General features: G+C 39.9%; 1 protein-coding gene across 16 annotated transcripts in view; it reads left to right on the plus strand.

Moving 5' to 3' along the window:
* Positions 1 to 12,807, plus strand: part of CLASP1 (cytoplasmic linker associated protein 1) — a 230,265-nt gene that overhangs the window by 104,710 nt on the left and 112,748 nt on the right. For all 16 annotated transcript variants that reach the window (XM_048485913.1, XM_048485914.1, XM_048485919.1 and 13 more), the window contains 5 exons: positions 4,981 to 5,133; positions 6,449 to 6,522; positions 8,159 to 8,251; positions 9,478 to 9,623; positions 11,897 to 12,032. In XM_048485913.1, coding sequence (XP_048341870.1) covers positions 4,981 to 5,133; positions 6,449 to 6,522; positions 8,159 to 8,251; positions 9,478 to 9,623; positions 11,897 to 12,032 — 602 coding nt within the window. The remainder of the gene's footprint in view (positions 1 to 4,980; positions 5,134 to 6,448; positions 6,523 to 8,158; positions 8,252 to 9,477; positions 9,624 to 11,896; positions 12,033 to 12,807) is intronic.

The raw sequence follows: 12,807 nt of genomic DNA on the forward strand, positions 1-12,807 counted from the left end.
CAAAGCTCCGTACCAGCTTTGGGGGAAACATAATTTAGTAGCATTTTCAGCTAAGAATGAAGAGTCCTATGAATACCTATCATATTTCAGAGACTATTGTTTTGTGAAATACAGTGGTTAATAGCTTGGTGCAATACAGTTTGGTGCAATACAGTAATCAATAGACTGAGCTGTGAGTCTGAAAGTCCCTTGTTTGAATCTTGTTTTACTATTTTGTGACCTTAGGCAAGCCCATCTCTCTCTTTCTCAACCTTAGCCCCTCTTCTCCATCTGTAGTCTCAGTATACTAAGACCTACAAACAAGGTAACCTGAAAGTGCTGTATAGATACTAAGTTTCCAAACTCTTCCCCTGCAAAAAAAAACCTGGCACTTTTAAAAGGATCCTTGCAACTTCTTATCGCACAGGGATAAGTACAATACAAATTGTACAACTTACCTAAGGGGGGGGGGGAGTATTTAGTATTTAAGTTATGCTAGCTGACATTACTATTTTGAAACACATTGGAGTGGATTCCATAGAAAAGATCCCTGAATGCAAGGTGAGGAGTGATTTTTACCAATTTCCCAATTCCCCACGAGGCTGGTTAAAGACAAATAAAAGCAGTGGCATATCTTTTTAGGGCATCTGTAATTTTGGGGTGTGGGGGTGGGGATTGTAGATATATTTTCCCTGTGTAAAGTCCTTGTATTCCTGGCACAGCTTCTCTTTGTTCTATTTTAATCCTTGACACAGACGTGAAAGAGTTAGCTTCTAAAACAAATACTGAAAAATGTATTTGTCATGGATGAGTGATGACAGCTGTTGAGATGCTCCCATTAGATGCCTCATGGGGACGAACTTGGTCTATTTCCTCTTGTTTGGCTAAGCTGGCCATTGTGAGCTTGCCTTCCACCTTTGCTGTAGCTGCCTCCAAGTAACAGCCAATTTCTACCTCAAAAGGTCTAAACGTTCTGAGCCTGAGCATTCAACATACCGGACTCTATTAAGTCGCAGGCACCTAAGCTGTGCCGAAGCTTGGGCTGTTTAACTCTGGGTGCGAAAGCAGCATGCTTAATGAACAGAAGGGGCAATAATTGATTATGTCCTGTGTCTGAAAGCTGCAGCAGTCTGTGAGACAGCATTACATCTAGGCTCCCTATGGAAAATATGAAGGAATGTTGAGGAAGCTTATTTGCAAAAGGATATGCACCTGTAAGCAAATTTCTCATTTTTCCCTTTATGTAGAGAAGGACCTTTAAAGATTTGTATCTTCCTTTAAGTGAGAGCAGTGAGCAAACAAAGGCCTCTTTTGCTCGAGGCATGTGCCTGGAATTTCTAGTTGTCTGTCATAAATGAGCTTTGAGTCATGGAACTTGCTGTTAATGATAGATAAATGTTAGACTCGGGGAACAACCTCCTGCTTTGGTTTATGTCTGCTGAAAACAGCGGAAATAAAAAGGTGGGTTGGATTTAGTTTTACAAAATGTGTGTCTACACTGATCCTTGTTATAAATGGTAATTGCATCTATCAGTTATAATGTTGTAGAGAATATCAGCTTTACTTTGAATTGCATCTTATTTCTTGAAATCCATGTTCAGATTGTATCCTGTTCTTTGTTTCTCTCTCTGCCGGACACAAGTGCCATTCAGAGACCTCGTGTCTTGAACTGAATATGTTAGATTGTTGAAAACGAAGGGGAAACACTGAAACCTTTTAGGCTGTTGTAGTTAGTAATTAGAATGAGATGTTTATTTATTGTCAGTGAAGAGCTAAATATCTTTTTGTAACTTTCAGTAGAATGCTGGCTTTTTATTTCATTCTTGAAGAACTGCCTTTTTATAAAGCATTTTTTCCCCGATATGTTAAAAATGAGCTGATATTTATAAGAATAATTTAGAAATGAGGTTTTTCACTGGAATACTATGGTATAAGAAACCACACCTGTAGTTTGTGTGTGTGTGTGTTTGTGTGTGTATGAAAGAGATACTGCAGTTCAGAGAATATGTATTCTGCTTTCAAATAAATCATTTTTGTAGTATCTGTGCTTTCTTTTTTTATAATAATGAGAGCAGTCTTTTCATAATTTAATTCCTGTTTTATAAATTGCTGAATGAAAATATAGATAAGATGAAATTGCTACCCAGCCTTCTACAATTACAATAAGATTAGTAGAAGCAAAATGCCTTTGCTATGCTCCTATTATTCATGTATTCAATCCTTTACTCTTTTATGAAAGCGTGGCCCATTAATTTTAATCTGAATGACTTGTTTGAATGGTGCTGGGGGTATTTAAAGATCTGGAGGCAATGAAACCCTGAGGTTTCTTCTGCAGGCTCTTCTGCTTTGCACTTGTCTTACTACTACAGGCTTGTTCCTATTCAGAATAGGGCGCACATGCTTGAGTGTTTTATTGAACAGGAATAGATAATCAAATGTGCTTTAGATGGCTATATCAGCCTTTGGAGGTAAACATGTGCAACACGGGCTCTTCAGAACTTTCAAGCATGTGCTTATTTCCAATGGCCAGATTCCAAAGAACTCTGAAACTAGTTCTGTGAGCTCAAGGGAACTCTAGTCATATTTCCCCTCTAACATTAGCCCTTGTGCTGCAGAGATAGTGGCTTTTGAAGTAAAGGGGAATTTCCCAAAGAAGTGTTTCATTTCTGATACAGGTGATTGCTACCAACAGAGAGTAAAAACTTTTACTGCGCTAGAGTGAGCCATAGTGCATGACCCTAAAAAGGTATGGCAAATGGCAACCAGAGGACGGGGATTTTTCAGTAGGTGGTGTCTCTGCTTTGGAATACTGTGATGGACAACCTCTAGTTCCACCGACAAGCCATCCCAGAAAATCCCTGCCTACGGGGGGTGTGTGTGTGTGTGTGTGTGTGTGTGTGTGTGTGTGTGTGTGGGGTGTGTGTGTGTGTGTGTGTGTGTGTGTGTGTGTGTGTGTGTGTGTGTGTGTGTGTGTGTGTGTGTGTGTGTGTGTGTGTGTGTGTGTGTGTGTCAATCAGTTTGGTAGTTAGGTTTTACACAGTAAAGAAAAGAATTCAGACATCTATAATGTAGGTACACATAGGGTACAGGGGTGATAAAGAGGTTGGAGTTTAGGAAGTATCCTTTATTCTCTTAGGGAAATAGTGGGTTAGGTCCTTGTGAGGGGTTTGAGGGAAATGTCTGAAGAGACAAACCAACCCTATATTGTATTGTCAAAGGCTTTCACGGCTGGAATCACTGGGGTGCCGTGTGGTTTGCAGGCTGTATGGCCATGTTCTAGCAGCATTCTCTCCTGACGTTTTGCTTGCATCTGTGGCTGGCATCTTCAGAGGATCTGATAGTTGGAAGGGAAAGCAAGTGGAGTATATATACCTGTGGGTAAAGGTCAATAGGTGAGGGCATCTGAATAGGAGTGGCCTAGCAAGTGAATAACAATGAAGTGTAGCATGTGAGTAACAATGGAGATAGCAAGGTCAATAGGTGAGGCATCTGAATGGAAATAGTCTGGCCTTTGTTTCCTTTGATTATTTATTGTCTAAAGTCATCCTGTGTTTGTGTGGAGCTGATTAGTCACTGTCTTGACTCTAGTGTTTTTCAAAACTGGCAGCCAAATTCTGTTCATTTTCATGGTTTCTTCCTTTCTATTGAAATTGTCCATATGCTTGTGGATTTCAATGGCTTCTCTGTGTAGTCCAGGGGTAGGGAACCTGCGGCTCTCCAGATGTTCAGGAACTACAATTCCCATCAGCCCCTACCAGCATGGCCAATTGGCCATGCTGACAGAGGCTGATGGGAATTGTAGTTCCTGAACTATCTAGGCTGGGAGAACCTGGGATTCTGAATATGTGCTCTAATCTATTGGCAGTAGTTAGATGGTTGTCAAAGTGGTCCAGAATTTCTGTGTTTTCAAATAATATTCTGTGTCCAGGTTGGTTTAGTATGTGTTCTGCTATTGCTGATTTTTCTGGCTGAACAGGGCACATGACCAAGAACAGGGCACATGAACAAAGATAAATCAAGTCAGATTCCTATTCTCCTCCTCCAAGCTTCCTCTGTACTAGCAACACATACTCCTGCACAGTTACATGTTGACAATACTTTACTGACCATTCACAACTCACTCCATAACTAAATTTAATTCTGTCACTGCTACTGGATGGTGTGTCGGGATGGGAGAGGAGCTGAGAAAGCAGCTGACCACTGCCAATACTTCTCTGCCTGGTGCCTATTATATTCTTCTTTAAGCTCCATGCCAACCCCCCCTCCCCCCCAATTTTTTTTGTGTAAACTCAGTTTCAAGCTCAAGGGCTGTTTTATTAACATTTCTTAATTTGCAACATGTATACTCTGCCTGTCTATCTTCATCAGGGCAGGGATATCGTTTTATGCTTTGAAATATTTTATGACTGAGTTTTGATTGTTTCTCAATCATTTTAATGCAGTTGTTTTATTTGGTAAGATACCTTGAGCAGGTCTGTGGAGAGCCGGCATATATATATTTCCAAAAACATAATTTATGCTCGTGAAGAAAAATTTAGAACAAGTCCTAGAACTTGAGCTAATTATCTGGATATCAGTAATTTGACTTTTATGGAACTAGGTAATGTATGATGTGATTTTAGTAAACATCGAACAAATGCATGCTGATGACTTGAGTTTCTCTTGGATTAGTAGTCACCACTAATAAATATTCCCACCTATGTTTACTGGATTAAGAAATAACTTTGAGTACCCCATCCCCCCATTTCAAACTAATTTGAAGTTTGTTCCATGTTACATGAGAAATATAGCCTGCATATAGTTGGAAATGTTCTGAAAGGGTGTATTGTGAGGAGCAATTTAACACATGTGATTAAAAATGATTGTGCCAGTGTCTAGCAATAACCCTGAAGCTGGATATTTAAACTTGTGACTGGATTTTTTTCTACGGCAATTCTTCAAGGAGGATTTGGCACAAAATTTGAACGTATCTCTGAATTTGGAATTGTGCTTGTTCTGCAGATAAAAATTTTGATGATGATGACTCCGTGGACGGGAACAGACCTTCTTCAGCCAGTTCTTCTACATCTTCAAAGGCTCCTTCGACCTCTAGAAAAGGTGGGATGGGAACTGCTCGCAGAACTGGAACAGCTGCTATGGTCTCTAAAACCCCAGGTAAGTCAGGCTTGGACAAATCAGAGCTTGTCATTAAGCTCCATGGTGCTTTCATTTTGATCCGTAGCCTCAGAATACATTTGAAGTAATTTGAAAGACTAAGAGAGAACTCAGAAGGTTGGAATGTTGACTGTTTCAAGGACCATACTTGCATCCCTGGTCTGCTAGAGATAAATTAATTATAGGTGAGACTAAATAATTGCATGTGTGCACACCTGTGATTCGAATCAGGACCTTTTAGGTAGGGAAGGGGGATTTAAACTCCATTTCTGCTCAGTTTCATTGATGAAGTCTTGTTTTTTTAGTGCTGTTACTAGCAGTTTAAAAAAATGCAAGCCTTAAAAAAAGACGCTTTTATACTTTAAAAACTGCTGGCAGCAGTGAGAGTGTCTGGGTTTCAATTAGATAAACTGACGTGAGATTGAAAAGTTAACCTTCTTTCCGTCTCATTTGGACCTAGTCTAAATCCTGTCTGCATGTGCATGCAGTTTACCTATCAACAGATTGGTAGAAATAACATTGTTCTTGACATAGTATCAAATTAGTAGTGGTTCTCCTAGGGCAAGTGTATTTTTCAGATGGTTGGTCTTTCATGGTGAGTTTAACTGCAAGGGAAACCAGCTTGTCAAGGAAAAGCATTTTGTTGCTAAATGGTATCTGTAGGAAAGTTGTTCAGTCTGTGTAAAACTGTAACACATCTAGTAAACATTTTAAAGACTTTTGTTCTTCCCCTCTATCTTCCCCTCTGTGTTAGAGTTTCCATCTTCCTGGTAATGGTGGGCGATCACCTGCCAATTGACTGGGTTGCCTGCCAACCCTCAGCTGATTGGCTGGTGGAAGCAACCAGCTGAAGGTGAGGGGAGCAATCCAGACAACCAGTGCTATGATGTGACTTCCGGGTTTACCTGGAAGTGCCAGCATTGCACAAGGGATGCCCAAGCACTTTCAGAGACTTGGGAGCGGTGTAGTAGGTAAAAGAGGTAGGCTCTAATCTGGGATACCAGATTTGATTCCCAGCTCCTCCGTATGAGCAGTGGACTCTAGTCTGGAGAACCAGATCAAATTCCCCACTCCTCCACATTCAGTTGACCTTGGGCTTGTCACACTTCTCTCAGAACTCTCTCAGTCCCACCTGCTTCACAAGGTATTTGTTGGGGGGGGGGGAGAAGAGAAGGCAATTGTAAGCTGCTATGAGACTCCTTTCAGTAGAGAAAAGTGGGGTATAAAAACCAAATCTTCTTGTTGTTTTAGCTGTTAACTTCATTAATTTGTTACGTATTAACCCTGAAGGCTCTCTTTCTTCTGCATCTCACAGTGGCTAAAGAAGGAGCTGGTGCTGTTGATGAAGAGGATTTCATTAAAGCTTTTGATGATGTCCCTACTGTTCAGGTAAATAGTACAACATATTTTAAACACTTACTGAAAAGCCAAAAGTGTCCTTTCTTGTGGGCACATTGAATTCTGCTCTTGTGAAATAGACAGCTGGCAATGAACATAATTCTTTCAGTTCCATAACCACAAGGAACTTCCCATTTGCCCACACCCTCCTTTGTGCCAGTGTGGTTCTCTCTTCTTTCCCTCAGCCATAACCATAGATACGGATAACACGCGTTCCAGATTTTTTTTCCCCTACCATTTCTCCAAGGAGCTCAGGGCATCATGCATGATTGTTTCCTCCTTTTTTAAATCCTCACAACACTGTGAATAGGGCCAAAGGAATAGTTGGTTCACCTGATGAGCTTTGTAGTTGATTTGGGAGTTGAACCCAGGTCTCCATGGTCCCATTATGATATTAACCACTATTCCACACTAGATCCACTGTGAAATTGTATGCTGAGTTACTCCAGTGCAAGTCCATTGATTCTAATGGTTTTAAGACTGGGATAACCAATAAAGGCTTTGGAATTGGCTATTTTATATAATGACTGGGATAACTGCGGCATTATCTTGTTAGTCTTTTAACTGGTATTACAACTTCATTAGCCTAGCATCTTAGTCTGATAATTGAGGAATTACACTGTTACCGTGATCAGACCTTCTCCTCTTCTGGTCAGGTGAAGGCCAAACTAGATGTGATGGCGTCTTTGTTTCTGTCATGGGACCGCTCTGCCATTTTGGAGCATAACAGGGGTGATATGAAAATGCCACGAGGATCTACTCAATGTTGTGGGATGAGACGCTCTTATTCTCTCTCTTTTCAAGCGTTGAAACAACCATCGGGTGGCCTTTCAGTTCTTGAAAGGATGAGGGGGGACTAGAGCACCATCACACCACACTATGAGCCCAATTCCTTCAGTCATTTTAAATTGCCCATTTTATGCTTTAAAATGATGGAATTGTTGCAGACACAAGGATGCTATTATGTCTGAGCATGGAAACCAAGCCAATAAATATTGACCGGGGCTCACTTCAGCCTGTGGGTGAGGCAGCTTATTTGCATTCATCTCAACAAGTCTGTTGATAATAATATTAGCAGTAGAGCTCACTGTTCCTATCACCCACCATTATATGTGAATTTGCATTATTTTTTTACATCAGTATGTATCTGAATTGCCTGCAGAAACATAAGAGTACAACCACATCTTAACCTAGACAACAGCTGCCCCCTGTAATCTGGTTTCAAAGGACATGAACATTATCCTTAGGAGTTTTTATTGATAGTAGACTAAATTCAGAATGTATGAAAGATAAGAGAAGATAATGTTCATAATATCCCCTAAGAATCTTGGATATTTTAAAATCTTTATACATATCATTGAGGTTCTTTTGCGCAGACCTGCAGAGAAGCCTGTGGACTGTATGTTTAGAGTACTTGTTTTAAATTGTATCTGACAGAGGCATCCTGTTTTAACTTATCGAAATATAAAGCATCGAACATGTTTTAAAAGGTGTGGATGACTGGTGTGATTATTACAGAGGAAGTTACTAAACTCAGTATTTAAGGAGTGCTTTGGCTCAGTGAGGGGATCATGTTGCAGCTTAATGAAAACATTTTATTAAGCTTCATTACACTTCTTCTCCACAGATTTATTCCAGCCGAGACCTTGAGGAATCCATCAACAAAATCAGAGAAATTCTGTCAGATGATAAACATGACTGGGAGCAGAGAGTAACTGCAGTAAGTGTTTGATTTTATATGAATGACATGTGGGTGACTTGCAAGCACTTTCGGGGATTATCTCATTTTCCCCTCTCCCATTATTTCCTCTTTCCTTTCCCTGAAAGCTTCTCCTCTTTTCCCTACTACCTTCTCCCAAATTCCCAAACAATTAAAAACAATCAGTAAAATTTGGATTCTGTTTTTTTCTGGCTTTAAAATTATTGAAAAACCTGAATATCTGATTTGGGAAACCCCAAAATATTTGGGTTTAAAAAAAACCCCTGAAAAGAATTGGTCCATTTAACCTTATGGGGGATTTTTTTGTTTTTTGTTTGCCATTTTCTGCCTGTAGGGGGCGTATTTTTAAGATAGAGGTACCAAACTTTCAGAGTGGCTTCAGAAGATTCTCCTGATGAGACCATCCAAGTTTGGTGAAGTTTGGTTGAGGGATCTAATTGTATGGACCCACAAAGGGGGTGCCCCCATCTTCCATTGTTTCCAATGGTTTTGAATTCAAGATGGGGGCTACACCTTAGATGACCCATAAAATTGGCCCTCGTGAACCAAACTTCACCAAACCTTGGTGCTGTATCAGGAGGGTCTATTGAAGCTACCCAACAAGTTTGGTGCCTCTACCTTAAAAAGTTCACCCCCTGCAGAACCTCTGGAAATCCCCCAAATTCTTCTGTTGAACTGACTTGGCTCCATTGCAGCCAACGGGGAATTTCTGGGTGTCTACTATAGATATATATTTACCATTTGTGTGTGTGTATAAACCTAGAGGGAGAGGCTTCCTGCATTCATTTTGTCCTGAGATTTCTAACTTATAGTTCTTAGTGTGAGTAGTTAATTCCCGGTGTAGTACTGAGAAGTTTGAAGTCCACATTGTCCTTTGTGTTTTATTTTTGTTTATGGACACTTCTATCTTGCCTTTCTGATGCAGAAATCAAGACAGCTAATAATATAAATTAATAAAACAATCTGGTCTTAAAAAATACACCAAAAACATAAAAATACAGAAACATAATACGTTGTCTGTCATTACCCTTAAAACAGTCCTTGTTAGTGTAGTCCTCGATAGAGTGTTGCACCCTTATAAGACTATAAAGTTCAATCAACTCAGAAAGTGTAACTCTGTTTAGGATTGTGCAGTGAATCAGAGGTGATTTTCCCCATTAAACTGAAAGATAGTCAACAATGTACCTGTGTACTGATCTTACTTTCTAAATGTTTTTGTCCAATAGCTGAAAAAGATTCGTTCGTTATTGTTGGCTGGAGCAGCTGAATATGATACCTTCTTCCAACACTTACGCTTGCTGGATGGAGCATTTAAATTATCTGCTAAAGATTTGCGGTCCCAGGTAGTGCGAGAGGCTTGTATCACATTAGGGTAAGGAATATAAATCAACTTACTCTAATTAATGGTGTTATATGTTCTAATAGGGTAGATGGCCAAGGCTTTCTCAGTCTTGTGCCATCTTCTACAAGGAGCCTGAGGCCAATGAGCTACCAGGGACTAGATTTCCAATTCTTGTTTTGGTTTCATTGGTCATGGCCATCTGCAGATATTAGCTTCCTATTTGGGCAGAAACATACTTATGGCATGACTTATGGCTTAGTTCCAGTTTATTCAGAGACAAACAAAATAGTCAGTTTACTTTATACTGGGAAATCGGCTGAGATTGTTTTGCCAGTTGATTAAGTTTAGACTTATGGACATGCAGAGAATTGGGGACTGATTAGGATTATCCGTTCCCTGAGGCAAATGGATCTAAATGGATTCCTGACAACCTTGGTTGTGGGTTTTCCGGGCTGTGTGGCCGTGGTCTGGTAGATCCTGTTCCTAACGTTTCGCCTGCATCTGTGGCTGGCATCTTCAGAGGTGTATCACAGAGAGAAGTGTAACACTTTGGTTTGGTTTATCTTTATGTCTGCCCATGAGTGATCTCCAAAGTGCAGCTAGTCCTACTCATCCTCTGCCATCCCACAGGGCCTTTTCTGCCTTTTAGTTTGCTAAGGAAGTGACAGGTAGGCACCATGCTAGTGGAGACAATTTGAGTGACCAGGACTAAGGCCATAACCCACATGTCTTAATAAAGAAACAATTGCAATAGAATTAAGAATAAAGATTTTATTTAATGTGGTTGAACCATTTGCCTTTCTTGGTTTACGTGGGTTATAGTGAGCAGACAAAACAAAGAAAGACTGTGAACCCCAACATATGTGGATTCCACACAGCATACTTATAACAAGTTGCAATTGTTATACATGAATTTGTTTTCCATTGATAGAAAGGGAAAACATGTTCATTTATAACTATTGCAACTCATAATAAATATTCTGTGCGGAATCCACTATACACTGGTGCAAGAGGAGGGCAAAAATGGGAGGCAGAATTTATTTTATACATATAATCAGATTTTAAAGGTTAATGAAAATTCTACACATTAGCTATCTATCTCAGCATAAAATTAAAGACATAAGTAAAACTGTTTTGATCCCACCCATGAAGCTTCCTTTTGTGTGAGACCATTGGTCAAGCAATATCAGTATTGTCTGCTGTGACCAGCTCTCCTGGGTATCAAGTCTTTTACATAACCTGCTACTTCATTCTTTAACTAGAGATACCTGGAAATGAACCTGGAACCCCTTCTGAACACAAAGCAGATGCTGTACCACTGAGCAACAGCAGTTTTCCAGATATAGTGCAATAATATGATCTCATTATATATTCTCATGATATATTTGCAAGATTCACCAAAACGTTGATATAAACGCTGATATCCAGTGGTGGCAAATATCTATAGCAAGCATTAGAGAAAATAAAAATCAAGTATTACTTTCCTGAGATGAAAAAGGATAATAGTACCACCCAAAGATTTCTGTTAATGTCATTTCTGAACAGGCATGGCAGTTCTAAGCATTTGCATCTTATTCCCAAGCCTAGTTCTCCAGTTAAACTAGCAGACGAGAAAGCAGAATTAAAAAATAGCAAAATGGAGTATTCTGTTAGGGTTCAAACTGAGTTCAAGGTGAAGTTCAAATTATTCCTTTCTTCAGTGAATTCATTGATGGTAATTCTTTGATGAACTCTGCCAGAAGCACTGACTTGAAGTTAAAGATATTAGGGCAGTTTTAATAGCAAGTGATAAAATTCAGACGTGTCAGGGTAAGATGGAAAGCTCATAAGCAGGTTGAACTGAAACTGACAAAGCTGAGAAATCAAGTAATGTATCTGACCCTCAGGGCTGCTCTCTAATAGCAGGACAGTGGATTGTGTTGAATCCATCAATTGCGAAAAACTAAAATGAAGAATAAAACGTACCATCTTTTGGGAGAAATCATAATCTATATTGGCAGAACATAGGAAACTGAAAATAAAAAGCAGTTTTCCACCATTACCAATATAACAATTAGTATTTGTGCAACACTTTTGGAGGTTCGAATTACTGTGCATTTATTACCATGTTAGAATTACCACAATCATGTAAGAAAGGTGAGTGTTATCCTCACATTGCAGATGTGGAGATGAAGCTGGAAGGGAATGGCTTTGCTATGTGTAGTGAATTTTTAGCTGAGATGATATTCAAGCAAGGGAGCCCCTACCTTGCAGCTCAGTATCTTAGCCACTATGATACACCATAGTCTTGTTTCTTTTTTCAGGCATCTGTCGTTTGTCTTGGGTAACAAGTTTGACCATGGGGCTGAAGCCATCATGCCAACAATCTTTAATCTCATTCCCAACAGTGCCAAAGTCATGGCCACCTCTGGCGTAGTAGCTGTTAGATTGATTATCCGAGTAAGTATCTCTCAAAACAAAAATGAACATTGTTACTCAGGAATGTTCTGATTAGAGCAGTAGAAGGACGCAAACACGAAAATCGTTCAAATTAACAGACTCTTCATCAGAATCCTAGAGGACTGTCTCTGGCAGTTGATAAGATAAGGTTCTCCACTGGTTGCTGTTACTAGTTTTCACAACGTTATTTCCTGACACAAGCCAAAATGGAACTTGTTAAGATTCAGAAGCCAAGTAACTCAGTTCTGCTTTCTGGATGTCTCTTTAGCACTGTGACATTGGTCTGTGCTTAATCAGGGGCAGAACGAGGGGGAACTCACAAGGGGCATGTGCACCCTCACCCCTGTTGCGTTGCCATCCACCCCAGAACGCCTTGGCCACGCCCCCGCCATGCCACACACCCAGTGCGTCACGCCCCATCTGGCCCCATTGGCGCTATGCCTCTGTGCTTAATTAATCACTGTTGAAAACTCAGATGAAGACCCAAGCATATACTGGGAAACTTTTTGCTGGAAGATCTAAGAAAGTTCAGTCTAAGAAAGCAGATGTGTTAGAAATCTGAATTCCCACTATGTGTTCTGTTGCAAATACGTTCCCTTGTTAATGTTCTTTGCTGTTTATTTTTAATTAACTTCCAGTTTTCTATTCATGGAGGAGAAACAAATCAACAAATATCCAATTACGAATGAACATCAGTTTTAAAGACCCACATCTGTTTAATCACTGAGTCTGTAGATGTAAACCTAAAAAAGAAGAGTTGTAACTCTAAGATGTA

This window comes from Sphaerodactylus townsendi, linkage group LG02, assembly GCF_021028975.2.
Source record: "Sphaerodactylus townsendi isolate TG3544 linkage group LG02, MPM_Stown_v2.3, whole genome shotgun sequence".
Classification (NCBI taxonomy): Eukaryota; Metazoa; Chordata; class Lepidosauria; order Squamata; family Sphaerodactylidae; genus Sphaerodactylus; species Sphaerodactylus townsendi.